Source organism: Mastigoproctus giganteus, chromosome 1 (assembly GCF_048544385.1).
Source record: "Mastigoproctus giganteus isolate SK-2022 chromosome 1, ASM4854438v1, whole genome shotgun sequence".
Classification (NCBI taxonomy): domain Eukaryota; kingdom Metazoa; phylum Arthropoda; class Arachnida; order Uropygi; family Thelyphonidae; genus Mastigoproctus; species Mastigoproctus giganteus.
In genome coordinates this window covers 224,032,460-224,059,397 of record NC_143575.1, presented here as the reverse complement: position 1 = coordinate 224,059,397, position 26,938 = coordinate 224,032,460, and the positions used below count along the sequence as shown (strand labels likewise).

The following is a 26,938-nucleotide window of genomic DNA, read 5'->3' as shown; positions in this document are numbered from 1 at the left end:
AGTGTTGGGGAGAAACACTAGAAATTGAGTCAGGCCAAAAGAGATAAGTTATGCGGGGTAGCTTTAAATATATATATTTTTTTTTTCTTTTAGTGTGGGGCTTGTGTAGTTTTGACAAGGGTCAAACGCTAGTCGCAAGATAGCTAGAGAGGGAAGAGAGACTGAAGACTGGGGAGTGAAACACAGAAATATGCGGTCAATAGTGAAGACAAAATTCCAAAATTCGGTGGGGCAGGCCCATGCCTCACCAGGTGAAGATAGGGGATAGCAGGGGGGGTACAGAGTAACCAGCCCCCTGCCAAGGGAAGGGATGGAAAGTGAACCGAGTGAGGATACCCAGTTCAGATCGCTTACACAAACTGCACAATGTCTTTGTCAGGTCTTCGTATGCCATTGCTGGGACATGTTGTCCCGTCCGTGTGAGTGGTCAAGTCCAGATAATGGCTCCAGTTTAAGCCAGTGGTCAGATCCAGGTTAAGTTAACGATTAGTTGTTCTTCAGATTGTAGCTGTTAGGTTTTTGTTTGGTTGACACATCTGAGGATCTTTATTCTGGATGACGAGTGGTTGGTTTGTAGGAAAATTCCTGCTAAGGTTGTGGGTATGTTCTTTTAGTAAAAAGATCCTGCGCAAACTGCGTTAAGGCTTTATAATTGTCCTCGCTCTCCAGGAGATATTGTTCTTGGTTTATTGGCGAGAAACGTATTCTAGTTATTAAGAGGCAGTGGAGGTCTTCGTATAGTTGGCAGTGGTGCATGAGGTGCTAGCACGTCTTTGGCTGTCCACAGTGACAAGTGTCATCAATATGTGTCTTCAATATGTGCCCTAAACTACCATCAACTCACCAGACCAGCATGGGCTCGAAAATGCCAGGGCCTTTGCCAAAATGGATATTAAACCATGTAAATACAGACTTTCACTCACCATGAGGCACCGCACTAGGTCAGGATTGAGCCCTGCGAGAGTGGATCCATCACAATTGAACAGTCCAAATCATGTGTCAACACTAGTATCTTCCTCACTAGGTCAGGATTGGGCCCTGCAAGTGTGGGATCTACTACATTTGGACGGTCCATAAACACGTAATGACTAAGTGACATACCTAGATATCCCTCACACTAGGTCAGGATTGGGCCCTGCAAGTGTGGGATGGCTTACCACGTAATACTAAGCTTATAACCATGTTAAAGGAAGGGAGAAAGGAGGAAAAAAAAAAAAAGAGAATCTGGCTGCCTCCTCGTGGCGCGGTACGGGAGCGGGGGGTCGGGACTAGTTCTCCGCGGCCCCCTGCTGCTAAATGCCAGATGCCAGCCACAAACAACATACACAACACATTACACACACTAATGACAATTATAAATAGTAACCGCGATAGATAACTTAAATTCCGTAAAGGCTCGCGTACTTATCACTCACTAAATACTTACTATAATTATAAATCACACTCAAATCTTAAATCTTACATTCAACCTAAACTTAAACTAAAATTAAATTAAACCTAACTCTACCTCAAACCCGACTTAACTTCAGCTTAACTTAAAACTAAATTAAATTAGGAAACATCAACCATAAATTAAACTTATAACTTTAATTAAACAGTAACTCAAATCTAAGCTTAAACTTAAACCTAAACTACAACCTAAACTTAAACTTATCTATAACTTAAATTTAAACCTAAACCGAACCTACACTAATGTCAAAACCAGCTTCATAATTACTTAACTCAAACCCAAACTTGCCCACTAAATTAACTAACACTCAACTTAAACACACAACAGAACTTAAACTTTGCTCAAACTTAACTTAACCCTAACCTAAAACTAAACACTAAACATTAACTTAAATTAACTAAAACACATTCAAACGATTTGATCTAAACTTCAACTTTAAACTTAACTTTAAACTTAAATTTTAATTAGATGAACCAAAAAAAACGATTCTGCTGGCACACAATTAAGCTTAACGAACGGCGGACATAGGGGACACCCTGGAAACCGCCAGTAAACTACAAAAAAATACTTTGATACTTTGTCCACAGTGACAGAGAGGGGTTTCACTCAATACGAAACTGGAGAGTTTTGCTCTTATTGCGCCGTGTCCCGTGAGTAAGTAAGATGTCAGCAGTCCCAGTAAAAATCAGTTTGGGCTTTTGGGAAACACCAGTTGATTATCCGGTGTGGTCTACTTCCATAAGCGTGTTTAGGGTCAAGCGGCACCAGGGGTTTCCCCCATCTCCGCAAGGGTTGAAAACGGCACGTTTTGCCTGTTGCTCGCAGCGGTAAAGGTGTACAAAGAATGGTATCGAACAGGTCAAATCATCACATCCCGCCGACAGAACTGTAAAGGGCATTCGTGGTGAGTGAAAGATGGAGCTCTTGTAAAGAATGACGATGCGTTGCACACTCAGACATATGGGAGTTCACAGCAGAAATTCCAAGAGACACCCTCTCCTTAACGTTGATCATCGTCGACGGCAAATGCTGTGGTGTCAACAACACGTTGGTGGGATACTGGAGCACTATAAACGAGTGTGCTGGTCGCGCGCGGCCAAGCAACACGAGTCAGTGGACGCATGGCGCCCACTGTCCAGGCAAGTGGCGTTGGTTGCTTAATATAGGGCAGGTTTTTTTCCTGGCAAAAACTAGAATCCCTGATGAGTATGGACTAACGTTTCACTAGTGAGGTCTAAACTAAAAACTAACTATTATATTAGGGTCACCTGGAAAGTAACTTTCAGCTACCCATGAGTATTGTGCCTGTAAATTGCGTGTGTGTTTTCTAGTCGATTTGCCTTTGCTGGACGAAAACTTTCAGATTTTCCGAGGGGAAAAATATTCTATTATTATTGTTAACAGCTACAAAACAGCAAACAAACGTGCCTGAGGGTGCAGCTACAAAGCATTATTACACAGCTTCAAAGCAGAAGCTTGGAGTATACATTTCCCAAAGTAAAGAGAAAAGTAAATGTACATAAGAAGACTAGTGAACTGAAATGTACAGATAAAATAAAACTAAATAAATAAAAGTAGGACTCATCGTCCTATTTAAGTGAACAGGTAGGAGTAAGGCAGAGCATTGGTATTTCTTCACACACATTACACAATCAGAGTCTTAGAACTTGCAAGAAGAGTCCATTTTAAGTCAGGTACCGGATGAGGTTAGCAATTTCAGTTGCCTCTTGAAGTGTCCGGGGGTGTCAAATATCTCAATATTTGCTTTGTTCATTGATCTTGCAGTCCTGTTGTAGAAGTTGTAGTATCCATAATTTGTTCTCGCATAGGATGGTTTCAGCAGTGGATGGTTTCTTAACGCGCTTGTCGGAGCGTTGAAATTTATTTGTGAGACGAGATGAGGGCAATTCAGGGTACCATTTTTTATTTTATTTTATTTTATTTTATTAAGAAAAAGATACACAACAGGTAACCATTAACAGTGTATCTGAGATCAGATCAATAAACATAATAACAATAATGTGAAATCCTACAGGACGATAAACATTGATACAAATTCAAACAATAAAGCATATGTACAAAAGAGGATTGTATTAAGTTAAGTTACCGGTAAAACAAGTAATAATTAATCCGTTAGAGAATAGAAAAATAATATAACAAATAATAAGCTACAATAATTAGATGTGAGCTAGTCACTTTGCAGTTTAAGTGAAGAGGCAAACTTGTGGATGGAGTTCATCAGTGATTGGGAGTTGTCAAAGAAGTCAATGCGAGAGTCATTTGCTGATTTTGTTCAGTGGACTGAACTTCATTAAGTCCGTGTTGGCAGAGTCAAGGCGAAACGGTGTAAGGTTCCTGACTTGTCTACAGGGAGCATTGAAGTTTATTTTACTCAGGATATCAGATGCTTCATAAATTCCAGTGATTACTTTGGCTAGGAGGGCGATGTCAGCAGTAACTCTTCTAGTGCACAGAGGCCTCAGATGAAAGTAATCACACAGCGATTCATAATACACTGAGTGATAGAATAGAGGATTGCGGTACGTAAGGTAACGGATAAAGTTTTTTTGGACTGCTTCAATTTTGTTAGTTAAAGTCTTTGTGTGAGGATTCCAGATGGGTGAACTGAATTCAAGGATTGGCAGTACAATAGTTTTATAAAGGATAACCGCATATCTGTAGTTTTTGAATTTGTATGTGTTCCGTTTGATGAATCCCAGTGTTTTGAATGCTTTGCTGGTGATTTTAAGGACATGGGCATCGAATTTAGCACTGCTGGAAAAGAGAATCCCTAAGTCGTTAACTTGGTCACACCTTTCGATGATCACAGAGTTAATACTATACTCCGTATTCATTAGTTGTGGAGATCTGCAAGATGAGAAAGAGATAACTTTGCACTTCGAGGGGTTAGCAGACAAGCCATTCAGAGATAGCCACAGAGAGAATTTATTGAGAGCACATTGAAGTTGTTGAGAATCGGTAGTCTCCTTCACTGCTGAGTAGATCTTAAGATCATCTGCATAGAGAGCAACTTGAACATTGGAGGTGTAGATGAAAGAAGGAAGATCATTTATGAAAACAATGAAGAGAAGAGGACCTAAGGGAGAGCCTTGTGGTACTCCGCTTAGTGGTATAAAACAGTCTGAGTTCACTTGATCGATGATAACGCTCAAGGAACGATGCGTAATATAGCTGCGTAGCCATGAGAGCAAAGGGTCACGGATGCCATACAGCTTAAGTTTTTCCAGAAGTTGTTCGTGCGGGACTTTATCAAATGCCTTAGATATGTCTGTGTAGACTGCATCAACTTGTAGGTGGTTATCAAGAGCTTCAGAGGTGTATTGCCAGAAAGGAAGTAAATTTGTGACTACTGACTTGCCACTGCAGAAACCATGTTGATTCTGATCGATAAAAGGCTTGAAGAATTCGAAGAGATGTTTGTGCACTGCTGTGTCGAAGAGTTTAGCCAGGCTGTTTTGCAAGGTTATGGGTCTGTAATCGCATACGTCATTTTTATCACCTTTTTTGAAAATAGGAACTATATTGACCTGCTTAAAGTGCTTAGGATACTTCTCCAGCCTGAGAGACAGGTTGAAGATCCGCAGTATGAGGGGTTTCAATGTAGTGACAGTCCTTTTCCAAAATAGGCCTGGAATGTCATCTGGGCCTCTAGTATAGTCATTTTTCATGCTTTTTAATGCCGAGTTTAAATCTTCATCAGTGATAAAGAGATTAATGAGGATATCATCTTTAACAGGTGTGAAGTCAGGAAATGAGGCAGGTCTCAATGTATCATTTGTTTGAATTCTAGAAAAGTGTTTGGCAAACTCTTGAGCAATACTGAATTCGTCAGATAAGAGAATTCCATCTGCGTTTCGGAGTTGTAACTTTCTACTGGTTATGTTCTTATGCTTCATGAAATTCCAGAATGGTTTGATATCTCTGTGAGTAAGCAGACTATCCTGAACTGACTCTGTATACATGTTGTAGGAGTTTAATATGAGAGTTTTCACTTCTTTGCGGAGTTGGCTGAATATTTCATAGTATTGACTGTCACCTGTTTGCTTATATTTGTTTCTGTAGAATTCTTTGGATTTAATTTTACGTATTAGTTCACTATTATACCAGTGCGGGTAGGTAGAGCGTGCGGTAAGATGGGATTGAGGAACAATGTCAGATATAACTGAATGGACACAGTTAATCAGGTTGTTGGCGAGCACATCGATGTCATCCATAGCGTCAGCGAGCTGCTTGTCTACGTTTCTTAGAGCTAGGTTGAGCAGAGGCCAGTCAGCCTTTCTGAAATTGAATCGAGGAGTACGGGAGCTGCATTTGAAGTTATGAGAAGTCACTGTGATGTCAAAAGTAATTGGTGAATGATCCGAGTGAAATATGGGGTTGTCGGTGTGAATATCTATATGAGTAGAGGAAAATATTAGGTCGAGGTAGGCATTTTCTCTGGTTGGAAAGTTGCAAATTTGTTCCAGACCATAGCTGTGAAGCATATTAAAGAGAGCCCTAGTCTGCAGTGATGGAGAAGAAGATTCTAAATTGGCCATTTGACAGTTAAAGTCACCCAAAACCATTGCTATGTCGGCAGATTGAATTAGTGGGAAGATTGATTCCAGCGAGCTTTCTAAGTACTGGAGGTCTATATTAGTTAAAGGAGGTGGAAAATAAAGCAATACTATTAAAACCTTTAACTTGCCAAGATGAAGAAGGCAGTATACTGATTCAATATTTGTGAAATTTGATGCAGTTTCACAGAGTATATGGTTAGAATGTATAATAGCTACTCCGCCTCCACGAGATCCTCTGTCCTTTCTATGGATTGTATATTGTCCATCTATAATCTCCTGATCATCAATATTTATGGAGAGCCAGGTTTCAGTGAGCAGGTAAATATCGTAAATATGTGAGCCTTGGATTGCTCTGAAGTGGTTTAGGTTGCTAATTATACTCCTGCAATTCTGAAGGTAAACACTGAACAGTTGGGATCTGGGGATTCTATGACGAGAGGAGAACGTAGTATGTGTAGATAGCAGGGTATCTGATTGCTATGCCGGTGGAGAGGAGATTTTGGACTCCCTTGATGGTCTGTCCGTGAAGCGTTTTACTAGAGCCCCTGATAAAAGGGATCTTAGATTCAACACTTTTTCTGTTTGTGATGGAAGGCATGTTATTATAAAAGATGAGTAGGCGGGACATCGTGTCTTCAGAGAACGGACATCTACTCCGAAACCATATTCTTCTTTAATTAGGTTGATAAGATCTTCAGATTTAGTGGAGGGTCCAAGTCTAGAAAGAAAAATTCGGTCTTTTGTGGGAATAATTGTGATATTATACTTGTGTTTGAGTAACTGAGATTTTTCTGCAGTAGTTACATTCTGTGTTTGATGAGTTATGGCTGGAAGCTTGGAGAAAGTACCTTGAGATATAGATGCTTTAATATTTTCTGACGGTTTGTTCTGTTTTGATCTTTGGTGCGATATTTGAGACTGGCAATTAGAAACAGGTTTACTCACTGTGGCGGCAGGTCTACAGACAGGTTTGCAGACCTCATTAGATGTGGCAGCAGTTATTTTTGCATATGTTGCCTTAACTGATCTTGAAAAGGATTCCGCTTGGTGACTCTGAGCTTGTGAAATAGAAGTACAGACAGAACTGTTCCGCAGAGGAGAGTAGGTGGGAGGAGTGGTTCTATTTACATCAGAAGAATCATCTAACAGAGTCTGTTTGGCAATAAATTGCTCAGTTGAATGACTTGAATCATGAATGTTAGCAGGCTTGGGCAAGTTAATATTTGCAGCAGTAGAACTATTGAGGCCGGTGGAAGGTGAAGATCTGGTCTCAGTACTGAGGGCATAACAGCTGGTTAAGGAGTAGTCGGCTTTATCTCTTCTTTTTTCCAGCGTTTCGAGTCCAAAGAATACACACCACTCTTGGTAGGATTTCTCATTGTATTCAAGGCCACTTTTAAAACAAACGTATTGGATTGATCTTTTTTGAATATTTTCGATTTCTAATTTTTGGTAAGCGACATGTGGGGACCAGACCTGTGAGGCAAATTCTAGGGCTGGCCAACAGATTTTGTAAAGAAAGATGAAAAGTGCCAACTGACTGAAGTCTCGGTTAATTCTTTTCAGGAAACCTAGTTTTTTGCTAGCTGCCTTCAGAATGTTGGAGACATGGACATCAAAGGAAAATGATTATTTAATAAAGATACCTAAAATTTTTGACTGTACTAACTTTTTTGATTGTCTTGTTGTTGATACAAGAAGAAAAATTAAGTTTGTTTTTCTTATGTGCATTAGCAAAGCTCACACTTGTTTTCATTGACTGCCATTTTTTTCTCCTTCAGCCACTGAATAACTCGCTGAAGAGCTTCGTTTAGGATGATGCAGTCATTGGTACTGCGAATTGCTTTATAGATTTTTATGTCGTCTGCAAATACGTTGATTTTGATTTGGTAGTCTCCAAGGGTGCTTGGCAGGTCGTTGATGTAGATAAGAAATAATAGCGGGCCTAAGAATGAACCCTGTGGGACACCAATTTCAGGACTTAAAGGATATGAGGTTTTACCTTTAAATGTCACGGACATTTCTCTACCTTCCAAGTAGTTTTCAATCCAGTTTAGTGCCTGTCCTCTGAGACCATAGTGATGCAGTTTGTTGATTAGTCTCTGATGGACTACCTTGTCGAAAGCTCTTTGCTTGTTTTCCTTCGTCAAGCGCCTGGGATACATTCGAAACAAACTAAATCATATCTGTGCAGGTGGAACGACTCTTGATAAATCCGTGAGAGTAATCTGACAAATTAAGTTTCATAAAGTTAAATAGCTGCTTCATTACAATGGATTCAATTATCTTTGAGAGTGTATTCAATTGACAAACTGGTCTGTAATTGTTAGGTGAGGATGGGTCTCCTTTTTTGTAAAGAGGGGTAAACAAAGGCCTTTTTCAGTTGAGCTGGATAGATTCCACTCTCAAATACCAATTTTATTAAGTGAAGTAATGGCTTTACAAGTGTGGTTCCACATTTTTTCCATAAGACAGTAGGGATACCGTCCGGGCTTCGTGTGAGGTCCTTTTTCATACTGTGGATTGTGCTAAAAACTTTGCTATCTACCAACTAACTCAGCCACGGAGTGAAAAAAACCCATAAAAGTTCTTCGCGTCAATGACGAGATTTGAACCGGGGCTTTTCCGCCTGGTGTGGGGTGGATGGTGACGATACCACTGTGCTACCAGAACAGACTCACTGGTATTTTTTCCGCAGACAGAAACGCAATCTTCCAATGTCACTGGACCCGCATTGTGCACGAGCGGTTAGAGGAACACAGCGAAGATATCACCCATTATGACTGGCCTGCAAATTTGCCTGACCTCAATCCAATTGAACACTTGTGGGATGTTTTGGAACGAAGTGGGGAGTATGGACACAAAACCGTCATATATTCCAACACTGTGGAAAGCCTTGCAGGCAGCATGTCTGCAGATCTTTACTGACGTCTTCAGACATCTAGTGGAGTCCATGCCTAGGAGAACTGTGGCTGTTATCCATGGGAATGGTGACCCAAATTGGTATTAGGTAATTGGCCATTATTCGGTGATCAGTGTATGACACTCTGCAACGTCATTTTCAATTAAACTGATTTGCGGTTGTTCCATTTGCTTTTCCTTCTCTTGGTAAAGTGTTTTGTCAGAGTAAATTACGTTTAAACCAAAAACCTTGGAACTTTATATGCAACTTAATCCAGATTTAGAAAGACGGACGTAATAGTGACTTCTATTACCTATTCAGTTCAATTATTGAATCATTTCTCTTACTTCTTCATACTTTTACCGCTAAAAATATTCACTGATTTAATTACTTTGTTCGAATGTATTAATACAATATATAATAATATTTGCTAAAGCTCATATCCCGTATTACTCGTTTTTATATGGCTACCCCCGAGCCAGTGATGTTTTAAATTTCCCGTTTCACCATTATTGATCTTAGCGCTGCAATATAAACAGAGGAAGAATATAGAGTAAGAAAGAAAACGAAGAAAAATATTAAATTAATAAGCTTGAGAATCTTTACTTGAGCAGAAAATAATCGTTATAAATTAGCAACTTGTTAAAGTTATTTGCAAACATTTTTGGATGTCTAAATGAGTTGTAGTAGGATTTTTTAGGAGCATCTGCGACCAAAGCCGTATTGCTCCTTGTATATTTTATCTATAAATTGTGTGTTCTGAGGTAGATTTTCTGTTTGCTGGACGAAAAACCCTAGTTTCCAGGAGGAAAAAAACCATGCTACCCTCGCCTGAGACCGATTAACTCAGCCCATAAAAATTCCTCACGTCATTGATGGAACTCGAATTCTGATCTTTTCCACCTGGTGTGGAGAGGACGGAGATCCTACCAACTGTGCTACCCACGAGGGAGTCTAAATAAATAAAATTGATTAGTCTGAAAGAGCCATGTTATCAAGCATCTAAGGTAAATCCATCCGCAGTATACCATCGAAGATAAAAAGAAAGATTTGAAACTTTAATATTCGAAAAGTTGGCCAAGTTATCAAACCTAATTATAGGACGACAATCAATATCGATGTTTCAAGTTATTTTTCAAGTAATAGTTTTTAAACAATAGCGTTTGTTATATATTGCGGTTTATTAGTTCATTAGCATCACAAAATGCTCAGTTCTTTGAATGTAGATGTTTCGCAACAGCCAGCGTAATAAGAGTAAGTTCTTATTCAAAAAGCATTCGTGGGCTTCAAAATGAAGACATGCTGCTACCCTCGCTCTAATTATATAACAATTCAGTTCAAAGACGTTTAGCTTGGATTCACAATAGCACCTTCGGCTAGCCACTGAAAAGTCTCGATGTTAATCTCTTCAAATGGAGAGCTTTTTTTTTCTCCATAAAAGTATGACAATATAGGAAACACAGGATTGTCTGGAAAATCAAGGTAGGATATATCTAATCTGGTTTTATGATTGATATTTCAGACCAATGGACCTAGCCCGTACAATGAGAAACATTGCCAAAAATAAGATACCCCTCGCTAATTCACTAAAAGTGCTACGTACAAAGTGTATTCTGCCCGCTCCTTGTGCATCCTCAAACCATTTGGCTCAATGGAAACTGATTGAATGTTAGGTGATGAGCTTCTCTTTATTTACGCCGAATGTAGCATTTACTATCCGATTCGTGGAGGTTAAATTTGTATTCATATAGTAATGGTTATAGCCATACAATGCAAGGAAGCAAGAGACTTTTGCTGAACTGCCTAACTATCCAGTTGACTTTTGAATTTATTCGAAGTGTCAGCCTCAAATACCCGTGAAGGCAACCTGTTCCAGCGGTCAACGACTCGTCTAAAAGAAAACTTAGTGCAATCTAATCTAAACCTCAACCACTGTAATTTTAATTCAAGCCCATGAGTTCTGGAATTCTCTATAACAGTGAAAATTCCATCTTTTTTTTATTTTACTAACTTCTCTCAGAGCCTTATAAACCTCAATCATGTCACCTCTGAGGTGCCTGGTTGCCAAGCACTGTAGGTAACATATTCGGAATTTTTCCTAATACGGTGACCTATTTGCCGATCTCACCATCGGAGTTACGTCTTTGGACCCTTCAAGAAACTCAATGTCTTTCTTCAGATGAGGTCTCCATACTTGAACACAAGTGTTCCAACTGTTGTCTTACAATTGCCTTATACAGTGGAACTATGATCTCCATATGTCTACAGGATAATGTTTGATTAATCATCGATAGAACGCCATGGGTTTTCCTGCGCTGCCTGTTTACACTGTTTAGAAAACTTCATATCTGTCCGTATTATAACTCCCAGATCCCTTTCTTGCTCTACCATTTTTAATTCAACCCCACCAAGTGGGTAATTTTTTTTAGGGTTGCTATTCCCCAAGTGCAAGACCTTGCCTTTTGCTGCATTAAAACACAGCTGCCACTTTTCTGACCATTCTTGCAGCCTGTTTAAGTCATCCTGAAAGAGCGCTGCTTGGTAATGATCATTAACTACTCTACTAATCTTTACGTCGTCTGCAAATTGACATCAAGCCTTTATCCCATCGTCGATGTCGTTTATGAAAATCAGAAAAAAAAACAGTGGTCCAAGAACCGATCATCGGAGACTACACTTCTGACTTTACACCAGTCCGAAGAATATACATTAATCACAAACCTCTGCCTTCTGCCCTGCAGCTACACAGCAATCCATCTTAGAATTTTTCCAGTAATTGCAACATTTCCAGCTTATACAATAGTCTCTCATGAGGGACCGAGTAAACTTCCTTGCTAAAATCCAAATAAACCACGTCTAAATTGTTCCCTAAATCCAACTCATGAGTAACTGTCAAAATAGCTTACTAAGTTAGTTAAACATGATTTTCCCTTAGCAAAACCGTGTTGTGTGTTATTCAGAATGCCATACCTATCTAAATATCCTTGGATTGCACTCTTAATCATTGTTTCTAAGATTTTTCCTACCACTGAAATCAGACTAACCGGTCTGTAGTTACCAACTTCGCTCTTAGAACCGCCTTTATGTATTGGTGATACGTTGGCACTTCTCTAATCCAAAGGAATCTCTCCCAAGTGCAAAGCTGCCATCGTAATTAACTTCAAAATGGTACAATAAACTCCCTGCAGCCTCCCCAAAAATTACTAGGTATATGCCATCAACTCCAGGAGCCTTACTTGCCTTTATGCTGGAAAGATTTTCTAATAAACAGTCAACTGTAATTTCGAAATCACTAATTTCATGACCCAGTCTTACTTGCACAGCCCCGTCTCAGCATATGAAGGGTCCTTCAGTGAAGACTGGTGCAAAGTACCTGTTAAATTCATCCAGCATCAGCTGGATTGTCTAAGGCTTTCCCACACCCAGTGCATAAGGGTCCAATATGACTCGCTTTTTTCTTCCTTGTATTTACATGCATGAAAAATTCCTTGTCCCCATTCTTTGCTCTCTTGGTCAGTGCTTTCTCATACGCAGCCTTGGCCTCTAACTGGCCTGATGCAGCCGAGTAGTCAGGCGCGCGAGTGCAGTAGTAGACTCACTTTGAGTAGACTGAGGTTAAAGCCCGTGACTGCTAAATACGATAACCTTTATATTGAGTTATTGTAAACTCCACTGACCTGGTGGTTGTGCCGGAATATAAACAAGAACATTTATCTGTGGTGCTATTACAAATCAATTTGTAGCTGTTGTAAGCTTCAGTACTAATTACGCTCTGTAACTGCCCAATGCTATATTTTTGTGCTCTATTTGATTGGTCAGCTCCGCATTCATCCATTTCGGGATCCTCCTCCTGCAATATTTTCTTAATGTTTATGGCTTCCATGATTTTTGCTTTAAAAAGGTATTCCATAATGTAAGTGTAATCCCCCCCACGCTGCAATCCGCCCAGTCAGTGGCGGATTTCCACACAGGCGCATGAGGCGCGCGCCTGGGGCCTCTTAAATAGAGGGGGCCTCAAATCTCAGGTCTCAAAAAAAAAAAATAAAATTGTTTCATTTTTAATCTCATCATTATTACCGTTACTGAACAAAACTATAATTTAATATGAGAAGTTAGTAAACTCTTATACGAATATCCCTACATATTATATAAAATATCTATGCGAACTAAGTGAATCTGAAGCAGAATACGTATTATCATTAACGCTTAGTTGTGCCATTTTTTCATTTAAACATTAGTTAAAATATGTATGAAAAAATTGCGCAACCAAAATGATTAAAACCGCAACACCAAATCTAGAGCGCGTGATATAGTAAAAACGTGCGCGTAGAATGCACACTGTAGTGGTACCGAAAATATTTAGTGGGGGGGGCCTCAAAATTGAATTGCGCCTGAGGCCTCAAAATTGAATTGAGGCCTGGGGCCTCTCAAGTGCTAAATCCACCACTGCGCCCAATTAATAGATACCAAATAGCGCCTTAAACTGTCAAAAGTCCCCTCTTCTGTAATTAAATCCTGCAACATCTTCCAACTAGCAACTACGTGATCACCACCTGTCAATGGTTCTTAAATTTTAAACCCTGTGATGTCATAATTCGTGGGTCAAGAATGCTCTCACCCCTAGTATTATCTCTGACATGCTGGTACAAATAATAATTATCTAGTTTATTTAGAAAAATTTCAGAGAATATTACAGATTCCCATTGCTCAGCTGTCCAATTAGTATGTTCTTTAGTCCAGGTTAGCTGGTTTTTTTTTCTCATGGATTTTGTTAAGGGCTTCTTAAGAGACTGAAATGGTTTCAGACTACTGATCAAGTCTTCCTCGAACAGTTCAATCACTTGCATTTACTCCATTCTGTTCTTTCCACATGGATTTTAGGTCTCTGAAAACCCTGTCCTGTGGTGTACTATTTTCCCGTTTCAGTACGGGTCCATATTTTATCTTGACATCTCCGGTTTCATATTTCTTTTCAAGTAATCTTGACACGGTAGACTGATTACGGCCAACTAGTAAAGCCCTCCCTCTCAAGAGCAATAATTAATAATAATTGGAAGTGTATGCCATATCCTGCTGAAGGGGAAATGAAAAGAGAAAGAGCAGCAGGTGGATTCTTTTATACACGACATAGTGCAATAACATTGTAATATTACAGGATTATGACGCAATATTATCCTACATAAAAAAGAAAGTTCTCAATTATGAACCGTAAAAACAGAACACGTGGATAGTTGGTTTGGTTTTCTGTATGATGCAAAAAAAGTGACGTTACCTATGTCAAAAAAAACTATATTCTGCATAAAATACGTTAATTTAAGGAGAATTAAATCCAAATGCTACTTAAAAGCAATTATTAAAGATACACTGAAAAAATTCGGTGCAAGGAAATCTGATTTAAAGCCATTTTGAGGAACACCGGAATATTCTAGTTAAGACTGCAAAAACCACCACTCAAATACTTTAATTCTTTGAATTTAAAAAAAAAATGGTAGATAGATATATATTTTGTTCTCTTCATGTGGTATATTGTCTACTGAAAGGGTAGAATGTATTTCCTAATTTTCATACTGCCATATTACTCAACACTAAGTTTTGTTTTGTTTTTTTTAAGATTATAGCGAAAACTCAGATTATTTGCCAACGATTGTATGGAAACAATGCTGTGTTTTTTTGGTTCAATTACGAATCATGATATGATTGTAGCGGAATTCATAATGCATCAGCAATAAAGAGCTATTTTAATATCCTGTTTAAGACGTCCATCATATTAAAAACAATTATTAAAGATACACTGAAGAAATTCAGTGTATCTTTAATAAAGGCCAAAGAATGTTAAGGAGTTAAACTTTGATTGTATCAAAAATATATAAATACAAATAGTAGTTTACTAGGGAGCTTCGCCTCATGCTCGCCAACCCCTGAGCACACTTTCCTATGTAAAATGTAGAGGTATGACAGAGTAAGTCAAATATTTTCTACATAAAAGACACCTGTTAAAACGCACTGATCGATATCTAATCAGGAAATGACCTATGCAATTATTTATGTGCATTTGTAGTGACGCAATTGCCCCGCCCACTTGTACGTGACCAGTATCCCTCTTCTCCCATTGGCCACCCCACCATGCGACATTCTCAAGGTCGGATAAATCACTATGTAATTATTCGCTTGCGTCCATCTTAAGAAATGGCCATTTGCTTCGAGTTTCACATAATGCATGAGGAATACTGCTGTATCCAAAAGAGCAGGACTAAATTATTTGACTAAAATATTTACAAAATACTAAACTTTTTATAAATATACAAACTATATCAGGACGATGGATCCTTCTTATTAATATACAAAAAACGTTGCAATTGAACATCAAATTATGCCGGGCGGGGTCATGTATTAGACAGTGAAGCACATGCACGAGGTTGGTGAACGTTATGGAGGCAGTTGTTTTGCAATGCAACGAACGTTGGCATGCATCTCACGTACATTGTCAACAACAAGGGTCTGATTCTGCCCAGTAACCCATTTGTCCTACTATTTAACTAGAGCAGAGGTATGATTGTAAATGGTGTAGTATTTTGTAAATATTTGTATAGTTTCGTTATTATTTGCAATAATAACGCACTAACATTATAAAGCACACTAATCAAACTCGAATAAGAAAATGATCAATGTAATTATTTACCAACGCATTTGTAGTGACGTAATTGCCCCGCCTTCTCCCATTGGTTCGAATAAATATCACTAGGAGGAAAACTTTAATGTACAGAGATATTCTTGTAATGTTCTATATCGCATTACTCTTTCCACCTCTCTCTTAAATTTTAAACTGCCAACCTCAACAACCCCGTAAGGCAGTTTATTCCGGGGTCGATAACACGCTGACCAAACGTCAACTTCCTGAAGTCCTTGGGGAGGACACTAGGGGAAAACGAGGACAGAAAATCTCCTATCTTTTGATATTGATCTCGGAAAGTCTTTGGGCTTAAACATACAAATGGATGTAATCTATCTTGACCCGGCTGAGTCTTGATTCTATCCCTGTTAGCTTCCAAAAGGAGAAATTCACCTCTTGTGGAATGACAGGATTGCTTTAAACTGTGAATAGCCAGATTCCTGTATAACGGAATCTGGCTATTCAATTAAAATAAATATGTAAATTTACATTAAAAATTGTAATTATAAAAAAATTAACATGGTGCTTCAGCTTACTCAAAGAACGTAGTGATACCACAGAATTGCTAATCATTATTACTTGAAATTTATTTTGAAGTTTTGTCATTTGCATACTGTATTGGAAAACTCGTTCTGTAACGATATTCGTTTTGTATTGTAATATTTTATTGTAGTATATCGTTTTATTGTATGCATTTCCCAAATATTGGATCGTTTATTCTGGCTGATGATTATTTAATAATTAAATTAAGACTCACATTTCATATTTTGCAGTTTGCCAATCCCCTCCAGACACTGGAACAGAACCGGTATTTGCAGAACCAATACCGAACATTACAGTTTCGTCTGGTAGAGATGTTAGTCTACCATGTGTGGTGGATAATTTAGGAACTTATCGGGTATGTTGTCTGTCGCGAAATTATCTTTGCTTTAATTTGCGATAATATTCCATTAAAACTTATCGATTATGAGACGAGTTAATTCTGAGGTTTACCTAACTGTAGAAAAATTTCCTTTTCAGGTAGCCTGGATCCATACAGACAGATACACATTGCTTACTCTACAAAACCGGGTGATCACCAGAAATGCCAGGTATAAAGTGACCCACAATGGACATCGCACCTGGTGGTTACATATTGGAGATGTGCAAGAGAGAGACAAGGGAGAGTACATGTGCCAAATTAACACGTCTCCCATGAAAAGTCAAGTAGGATACATCGAAGTGGTGGGTAAGTAAAATATTGCTATTGATGCTCCGTTATGATCTGGCTTTCTCAATGTGAATTAACAAAGAATTCCTAATGCGAAAATGATGATAAAAATGGTAAAAATTACTTGTCACATGCACGCCGACCGTAATTCAACTTCAATGAGAGAAATAACCACAGTAACATACACTATGGCACCAGAAGTCACAGATCACTTGTAGTTAAGAACAATTTTCTTAGTCACAGAACTTAGGAAGCTGATCCACCTTTGACAGTAATAACTGCTTCAGTGAATTATGAATTTTTGATAGAGAATTGGTGGTGTTCGACTCCATTGCTCCTTTAAGGTATTCGTGAGTTCCACTAACGAAGGTCAACTTGGTCTTGCCTTACTTCTGTGTTCCAGTTCATCCCAATGATGTTCAGCTGATTTGAGGTCGGTACTCGGTGCTGGCCACCGCAATTTTCTGATGTTATTCTCATCAGACCACGTGTTCAAAACCCTTGTGTGTTATGGAGCGTTGTCATCTTAGAAGGTGTAACGGCTGTTCCCATAGGAACCAGTGAAGTAGTTCATTCCACGAGAAACATTTCCAGATCATGAATCCTCCTGCAAACAACATGTCCATCAGACAGCAAGAGCGCGTAGTGTAACTACCGTCCCACAGGACTGAGGTCTATCGATCAACAATACAGGTTCGGTATACTTTCAACGTGCCATCGAAGCTGTACGTTTAGTTTTGTTAAAACTGTTTGTAGAACTTCTCTATCAAAAATAAATGCTTCAATTCTCCGTGAAAATTCATGGCATGCAGTTCTTTTAGCGCCGTGGAAATCCTTATAGGTTTTCATGTGGCCACCTCGCATTTCCAAATTCAAATTCTCCTGAACAGTGTCCGGCAAACATTTTTCAACCATGGACTACTTTTTATTCCAGCGTTTCTGGCCGACCTTCAAATTAAAATATTTTGTTTTATTGTTTTCGCTTATACCTTCTGTGCAACTCATTCGATGCTAAATGAGTTAGCAATGAGCAGAAAGTCCACCTTCAGCATGAGGATCCCCTCCATCGAACTGAGGTCTGTGGACCACAGTTCGCATACTGATACTCTAGGATTTTATGGTGAGGGATTGGGGTAACCAGGCGTCTGAAGACCGACTCGGCTCCTGTCTATCAGTGTTTTACGCTCGCTGTAAATGTTTAATTCCTGAACAATAGCACGTAATATCCAATTTCCATTCCCTCTCTGAAATTCTATTAGCTCTTTTCCTGTGAAAAGAATTTGCTAACCGATGATTCACATTATACCCATTTTCTTGAAATCAGAGGGAGGTCCAAAGACGTTTGGCAGTATACATCAGCTCCATCTCTTTTGTTTAAATATATTTCCTTACATCCAACACAGTTGTAAACTTTGACGAATCAATTGATAACGAGATCAAATTATAATTTCAAAAAAGCGTGGATATCGATAGAAATATTTCCGGAAGCTGAACAGTACAATTTAAAATCCTAATTATTATCCCCGAAATGTTTAAGGAACAACACCACTAGAAAGAACAGGGTTTATTCTTTCGACAGTCTAAAAAAATGCATACTAGGAAGGAAATTTCCCCCGCTCAATCCAGCCTTTCAAAACTTGAAAAATAATTTAAACAAAACCTTCGTGGAAGTGCCTGTCAAGACTTATTTGCATATAAATGAATGTTGTTATCTTGATTCAATCAGTACCATTGAAAACAATAACTGTTCAACTTGTCTATATTGTTATCAAAAGCAATGCAACCCCTTTTTTCTCCTCCTCAGAACTTCTCCACTGATTCAATAGTTTCAGTAACTATACCGATAGCCAATTCTTGTTAATTCGTTCACATTGGAATCCGGACAGTGATGTTAACAAGGAACGAAGGTACAATCTCTAACTCTCCACTCAGCGACATTCCTTTAATGGGGTCTTCTTTGATCTTCGGGTATTATGGCATCTGACCTCCTCCTGACATTTAATCTCTGGCTGCACGTGTAGCTACTAATCCCGATCTAGCAGCTTTACGGCTAATTGATGAGCCATTTGACTTTTCTTAGCATTAAACACCATTTAAAATCTGACTTTAATTACAAACTTTTGGGTTCGGAAAAAAAAAATACCGGGCATAAAAACCATATCTGGAGACTGTTAACTCTGGGTAACAAGACAGTCACGTGATTAATGGGGTTCACTTAGCGAAAAGACAGGCAATAAATAACAGAGCCACGCTCCCTTAATATGATGTTAAGTAACATCCGCGGAACAAAAAAAAAACTAACATCTTACACGGAAACCAATCGGAGGTAATCGATGAAGTAACTGAAGACATTTTCAGAGAAGAAACAGTTTAGCCTTAATGGTGTTATACCCACACACCGATATATCAAGTATGGATCTACGAACTAAGTTAAAGCTTGTGTTAAAAACAGCAGAGTATTGATAATAAAAATATTATTCTTCTTGATTCCTTACTTTTTTTTCTCTAATGAAGATTCGTTCTTCTATCACACAAAGTGAAAATTATTATAAACATTGTCCTCTTCCGATCTACTCAAAATCTTAAAGAAACAGGGTTAAATTCGCATATAAATTGTAATGAAATTTATATTCATTTCTGCTGGAAAAATATCCACAAAATAATTCTTGAAAGAGTTTAAGCCATAAAAAAATACTCGTGGATGTTCTTCCTTGTATGTCTATATTGATTCAGTATTTATTAAACAACCGCAGAGCGATTTCGACTCCGATACAGATCGGGTGTAAATTATTTTTGTAAAAGGAGTCTGAAAAGACTTTTATGGACGTGTGGGTGAAATAAGATATAAATTTTAGAAAGGTTGACTCTCTTCCTCCTCGAAATCGGCATTAAGCAGGCAGTGAGAATATTCAGTGGGGAATCCTTACGGCCACTGACCAAAGAGAAAACTTAAAATACCAGCTAACGCTGCATGTCTATTGGCCAACTAAGAATTTATACTACGGCAATGATAAATTTAAGGAAATAAAATTTACAATAAAAAGTCCACCATGTATGAAACGATGAACTGCAGGAGAATGGCTAGAAGGAACTACAGAAGTAAAAAAATATTCAAAAATTGTCTATTGAGAACGAGTGTCTTTTACCACCGTAAATTCAGTTAACTGTTCGTGCCACGTGCAAGGTTTATCTAACAGAAGAAAAGTGTAGTACTATCATCAGCAGAACCCAAGATCAGATTTTAATTTGGTAGAAAAAAAGACACTGATACACAAAAGAAAGAGTAGTACAAGACTTGAGGTCCATAGCATTAATCAAGCTCCCTTTCTATGCCACATTTTAAGATTCTACAGGCATCTCCATGAGATGTGTTCAGTAGATGAGATGGTGGTTGCAAAATCCAAGATAATGATCACAAAATTAAGGTAATTTCATCAACAACCAACTTTCATGAAATGCTGATTACAAATGAAGTTGATGCAGACTTATAAATCTAGGAGTTGGATAATTAAATACATCAGAAATAATCTGATTTCAAATGTCCATATTTTGCCAGAACCCTCAGTTAGCGAGATAATTTAGTTTTCGCGTATTTAGATTGTGGTCTAGAGTCAGGAGGTTTACCTATTAAACCTGTTAGTCAGATTAACGAACTGCCAGTTCTTGTTTCTCCAGAAATCTGGTAATTAGAAAAGAAAAATACATGTGGCCCAATGGAAACAGTCCATTCGACTCTAAACATTTTTTAGATTTCTCGAAATACCTTTCTAGAAAAATAAACTGGAGTGTTTAAAGATATATAAGCAATGAGATAATTTCTGTAATTATTGTTAATAATAGGAGTTAATAACCTATGAGTCTTCAAGTCGTTTAGGGTAGGTGGCCGTGATCCTCTAACAAATTGAAATATATTTCTCCACGCACAAACATGTTTTTGCACTCGTAAAAACACGCTTGTGTGATGGATTGCGATGTACTGCAATCCATCGACAGCACTAATTTAACTCTGAGTAAATATGGAAACTTATTTTGTGAAGCTAGTACAGCTAATAAAGTAATTATTAACCATATTTTAACATTTTCTCAACTGTTCAGTTTCCTAAGCATTGGTTATATTTTTTGCCAACATGATGGCAGCTGTGAAGAAGATTTTTGGCTATTTTTCCGCTTACTGATCATACAACTGGAAAAAATGTACATGACGCACTTATCAAATTCCTCACAGTGCACAAAATTCATCTGAGTAAATTTGTATCAATTGTTACCGATGGTGCGCCTTCCATGATAGGTAAAAACAAAAGGCCTTATTGCTTATCTTAATAGAGATGAAATGAAAGGATACCCAATTTTGTGCATTGTCACTGTTTGATTCATATTTAGGCCTCATGTTCACGAATGAAAGATCAAAAAGAAATTGTAGGATGTCTTGAAGTGATTGTTAAAGTCATCAACCATTGTATTGCTAAATCCCTAAATAAGCGACTTCTAAAAATATTTTTGGAAGATCTTCAAGACGCAGTCTGATCTTATTACCCATACAGAGGTTCGTTGGCTCAGTCGTGGAAAGGCGCTCTTAAGAATTTGAGGTGTTTGAAGTAAAAGCTTTTCTGATAGAAAGCAATAAAAAAAACCTTTTTAATGAAATTTTTACTGAAGATTTCAAGATTACACTTTTCATGGTTGACATCTTCAGCCATTTAAATGAGTTAAATTCGAGGCTACAGGGAAAAGATAAATTTGTGGTAGTTTTATACGAGGAGATTATTGCATTTGAGAAAAATTTCCAAGTGTTTCAGAGTCAAGTTTTAAAAGGAAATTTGCTTAATATTCCTACTCTTAAAAAATGTCTGGAGAGATCTGCTGGAGAGTGCCCATCGTTTGTAATGAATATAATCAAAGGCCTTAGTGACCAATTCCAAGAAAAATTTGAACACTTGAAAGAAAACCTCCCAGAATCTGAATTAACGATAAATTTTCAATCAAAATGAAGTAGCAGCTGCCGAGTTAGAACTTGTTGATATGCAGTCGTCTTTAGCTCTGAAATGTCTTTTCCAACACAACTATTTTAAAATTCTGGGGTTCTTCTGACTGTAAAAAATTCTTTATTACAAAGAGAAGCGTTCAAAGTACTTTGTTTGGATCAACATACAGGTGGTGTGGAAGTGCTTTTTAATTAATGAACAATATCAAAAACAAAAAAATGACAAGATTGTTGACATTTGGAAGAAAATTTGCTATTATCTCTTCATAATGGAAAAATTAATTTCAAAAGGTTTGGCCTCATCTCTTCAAAGTCAAGGTTCACACTGACAAGGTAATAAATATTAGCGCCCAAAAATTTTAGTTGAGCACGTATTGCAAGCTGCAAAATCTTACTCGCTTAAAACAAAAAGGTTAAGAACCCCTGCTATAGAACATAATTACTGGACCACACTACGTTAAATTCCAATATGGTAAGCACGAGTGTAGTGAACGAGATCCTAGCTAGCTATGAATTTCTAAAAGAAAATAAAAAAAAAACGTTTAATAAATCCCGTTTTCTTATTGGTCGGTTTCACAATTTTGCGAACATGATTTTTAAAAGAACAATTATTTGAAAGTAAAACTTAAATGAATTTAACTATTCTTCGCAGAATAGTGCATGTCCATTTAGGAATCTATTTAGCAATAGTATCAAAATAATAAAAACAACCAACGTACCAAACCAGTTGATCGAGGCCATACTCAATACATAAAAATAATAGAATAAAAATTAAGATTGAATCACAAACAACTGAATTGGATACAATAAATACAGGGGTGCGACAGGGATGTGGACTGTCCCCACGGACTGTCCGACTGTATTCGACAAAGATGTAAATCATATTATAAGAATGGAGGAAAATCTCCGAGACAGGCATCGAAATTAGCCGCAAAGCAAGAATGGACACACTGATTTTTGTTGATGACCAGGTCCTAATAGAAGACAAAGAGAACTCATTGTAGAAAGCCATCTTCTCATTAAACAAAATAGCAAAATCATTTAATATGGAAATCTTCATAGACAAAAGTGATGTCATTTAAAGGAAGAGATCCAATAAGCAGCAAGATCTGCATTGACACTAATATTATCGAACAAGTTAGGATACCACTAGGATACCATCTGTCATATGAAAAAGATATTGAGCAAAAACTAAATAATTATATAGGAATTACTAAAACTATAAACCATATTTTCAAATCTAATCTGGTGCAGTTACAAGGACACGGATACATAACACCCTCACCAGACCTATCCTATGGTTTTGAGGCATGGACAATGAGCAAAGGGAATAGGAGGAAGTTGACTCGAGCAGAAATGCGTTTCATGCGCGAAACCGCAGCCTATACGTGGCTTTACAGGAAAAGAAATCAAGACATCCTGTCAGAACTGCAGACAACCTCAGTACTGAATTGTATCGACTCATACAGAAACAGATGGATCCAGCATGTAGAGAGAATGGAGGACGGAAGTTATCCGAAAGAGATACTAAACTACAAACTCCAGGGAAGGAGAGACAGAGGCAGACCCCTGCAAAAGATGGAGAGACCGTAACAGGCCACTAAGCCATAGTGGAAGATCAACATGATATTTTCTCTTGCGTTTTCTTTCATTTTTAAGAGAATTAAAAATTGATGATGACCCACAAACTGATACATTAAGATATTCAATCTTTTTTGTGTGATTTTTTTTTTTAAATTTCAATATACACTTTGATTCTGAATCAAACCAGACAGGATACCTTTGTTATTGATTGCAATTGTGGGGACCAAGTTCTATTGCTTCTTTAATTGCACTCATAAAACTATTAACTGAGTCATTACCGAATTTCTTATTTAATACTGCATCTAATTTAATTAAGTTAAAACTATTTTACTAATTGCAGTTTGCTTTTCGATAATTCTGGTAAAAATCTTAATGCATTATTATTCTTAACAATCCTAATATTAAATATTACAGATTTGAGGTCTAAATAAGTTATTCCATCCATAACAATATAACAAGTACATCATTAGAAAAAATAAAGTCGAGGGTGCTTTCATCTCTTGTCGTTCAGTTTTGAAATAGAATACATTTAGAAATTAAAATCACCTAAAACAAATATTTGAGAATTGAAAGAACAGTTGACATTAAATTATCGAATGTACAGAGCAATGGTCCAGTAAATTTACATTAAATGTAAGAAGATATTGATACGAATAATATTAGTCTTTTTGTATTTTAATATTACGTACAAGTGCTTCAATATTGCCAAGTATTCCATAATCAATTACTTTTAACTATTCTTGATCAATATCAGCAGTATTACGCCTCTTGTTTTCAGACTAATTATAGAACCACATGATCAATTATTCTCACCTGAAACTTTCAAAGAAAATCAGGATTACATAAAACAAAATGAGTTATTATCTAGATATTTAATTCTAAATACCGAATGCTTTAAAATAACTAAAGTTTTCCAAAATAACCGTCGATTCCATTCTTAACAAAATATTTTATAACTAGTGGAATTGCAAACTATATTTTTTATTGAAGAAGATCCTTCAAATGGGACTGGAAGAGGTTTTATGAAAATCAAATTACTGATAGGAGGGTATTGTAACACTGTTTGAGAATGACTTCATTTCATAATTGTCTATTATGCGAGTTCTGAGAAATAATGCCGTTATTAAGCATCCTTGTAAAATTATGATAATTTACTGATAAGAAATTTAAATATGATGACACGTCCTTATTTGCCAAGGGAAAACTAATTAAGGAATCCAATATAAAGTCGCCGTTTCTGTTTGTTAAATAAGTACACACCCGAGTATATGTAAATAGTAGCAATAGAATTATTTTATAAATTACCATCAAATCTATTAACTTTAACACAAAATGAACAGATTCATTTATGACTCAAGAGTAAAAGTTAAATCTTTCTATTTCATATGAAAGTTTCGTTGAGACTTCAATTCGCTCCTGAATTCTTGAAATTTTGAGAAGCAAAGATATTTCGTTATCCATTCCAGTTTAATCCTGTTCTTCTTTCATAGAAAGAAATGACAGTATGGAAAAATCAAATCTATCATTTAAAGAATCAGAATTTGTTTCTACTTGATTTCCATTAATAGAGAGATCCAAATCTTTACGTTTCTTAGGAAGTACACCAGGTATCCCCAGTTCATAGGATTTTTATCGTGTCTGCACACGTGCGTTTGTTCACGAGCCGATTATTTTAGACAGAATAAAAGTGAAGACAGCAGGATGATTACTGTGGGGAAAAATATTTGCCTCCCTTTACGTGTCACTCATTAGCAAAAGAAAAAAACCATTGTGAAGATGCAACAGAAGTATGGATTTAAATCAGAATGGCCCTTTCTTTTACTTATGCATTTTCCAGTAATAGATATTAGGTAAACTTGAAAGCAAGATGGGGCAAAACATACTGAACAGAACGAAAATCACGATGAGATGCAACAATCATTTTAAAAACGTTTACATCATAAATTAAACTCGAGAACGTTACGTGGAATTTCTACTAAATAAGCAAGTCCTTTGAACGTTGTATATTTAGATGCTGCTCTTAGAGCAGCGAGCAAAATAATTGGAATCAGCTGAAAAAAAAATAAAGCATTTATAGAACCAAGGATATATCGATATAATACTTAAAATAACTTTAGTGTATAGCGAAATAGTTCCATAAAGTCAAAAGGTGCCTGCTTCCTTTCAACAAAAGTAAGCTGAATTTCTGTCCGCGTGCACCTGATCGACTCTTTGTAAAAGCGTCCATTCCTTAGGACTGATAACTGATCCGATCGGAAGCTAAAAATCCTCGAGGGAAAACAACATACTGGGTAACAGCGAACGTGCGAGTGAAGGGTTACAAACAGGGAAGTGGTGATGAAAGGCAAGTAGTTATCCTGCTGGTTTCAGCTTACTTGTTAAGACCTGAAAGAAACAACTCGTGGCGCCTGTTAAACCAAGCACGGTAATCTCTAGGGCGGAGGGATCAAGGCTGAGTGCAATAAATAACATGGACAGGTTGATAGAGATCGAAGGCGCGTAATTAATTTATCTTTGAAGTGTATTAAGAGTCCCACCTCACCACAGGTCAAATATATGCAAGATTTAATCCAGCAAATAGCTCTAAACTGAGACCAAACTCTCCACCCAATTAGCTTGTCCTTATCTAACATAAGACACTTTATTTTCACTTGATCTAGTCTAGACTTATATAAACTAGCAGCGTCTCTTTTCTTTTAGCCAAATTAATCTCCTTTAACAATAGCTTCCATTAAACGTTTTTTTTTGCTCTGATAGTTTTATTTTAACTTTGTGATAGTTCCTCCTCAAATAGACGAGGAATTGACCAGCTCAGACTCCGAAGTCAGAGAAGGATCGGATATCACCCTACGTTGTTTTGCCAAAGGATCTCCAGAGCCGGATATATTATGGAGGCGTGAAGATGGTCAAGGTATTGCTCTGGCAAAGGACAAAGGTATTTTTAATTTTGTTTTTATACAACTAAACGAACCTCACGATACAACTATTAGAAACAAGTTTTATTAATTAATAAAATATTGTATAATAAAAATATAGAAGTTAGAAATTAATTAAATATTTCGGTTGATGTTCCGTGGAACATCAACCGAATGAGAGATGACCTGTAGACCAATTTTGGTCTACAGGCCATCTCTTAGCCACTGCCATCACTAACTGATACAAAAGCTTGCGAAGAATACATCTTTAATCTTATTTAAAAAGTAATGGTAAATGAAACTTCCCTTGTGTGAGATTAACACTCATCTTTGTAGGTGAAAAATTCCTGTAGTCTCCCGGGAAACCCAGCAACCTATGACTATAAATGCACATACCACGTTTACGTTCATTAATCCCACACACATACACCCCGCTTTCCTCCATGCCATCTGAAAAGACAACGGTTCATTCCGTTGCAGATGCCCAACTGCGAAGATATCCTTACAATTTCTTCTGCAACTTAGACAATAGTTTATCCTCTGGCGAAAGGGGATGTCAGTTGCTTCCAAATAGAATTTATTAAATTCCTCGGGCATTTGTTCCTAGAGAAAGGAATTTTTGTATTGCATAATTTATTAATAGAAA

General features: G+C 37.4%; 1 protein-coding gene across 1 annotated transcript in view; it reads left to right on the top strand.

The window, feature by feature from the left end:
• LOC150091549 (opioid-binding protein/cell adhesion molecule homolog) overlaps positions 1 to 26,938 on the top strand; it is a 236,817-nt gene that overhangs the window by 120,870 nt on the left and 89,009 nt on the right. Inside the window, exons 2-4 of the mRNA XM_090384536.1 lie at positions 16,376 to 16,500; positions 16,623 to 16,830; positions 26,157 to 26,312. Of these exons, the coding sequence (XP_090240662.1) occupies positions 16,376 to 16,500; positions 16,623 to 16,830; positions 26,157 to 26,312 (489 nt within the window). The remainder of the gene's footprint in view (positions 1 to 16,375; positions 16,501 to 16,622; positions 16,831 to 26,156; positions 26,313 to 26,938) is intronic.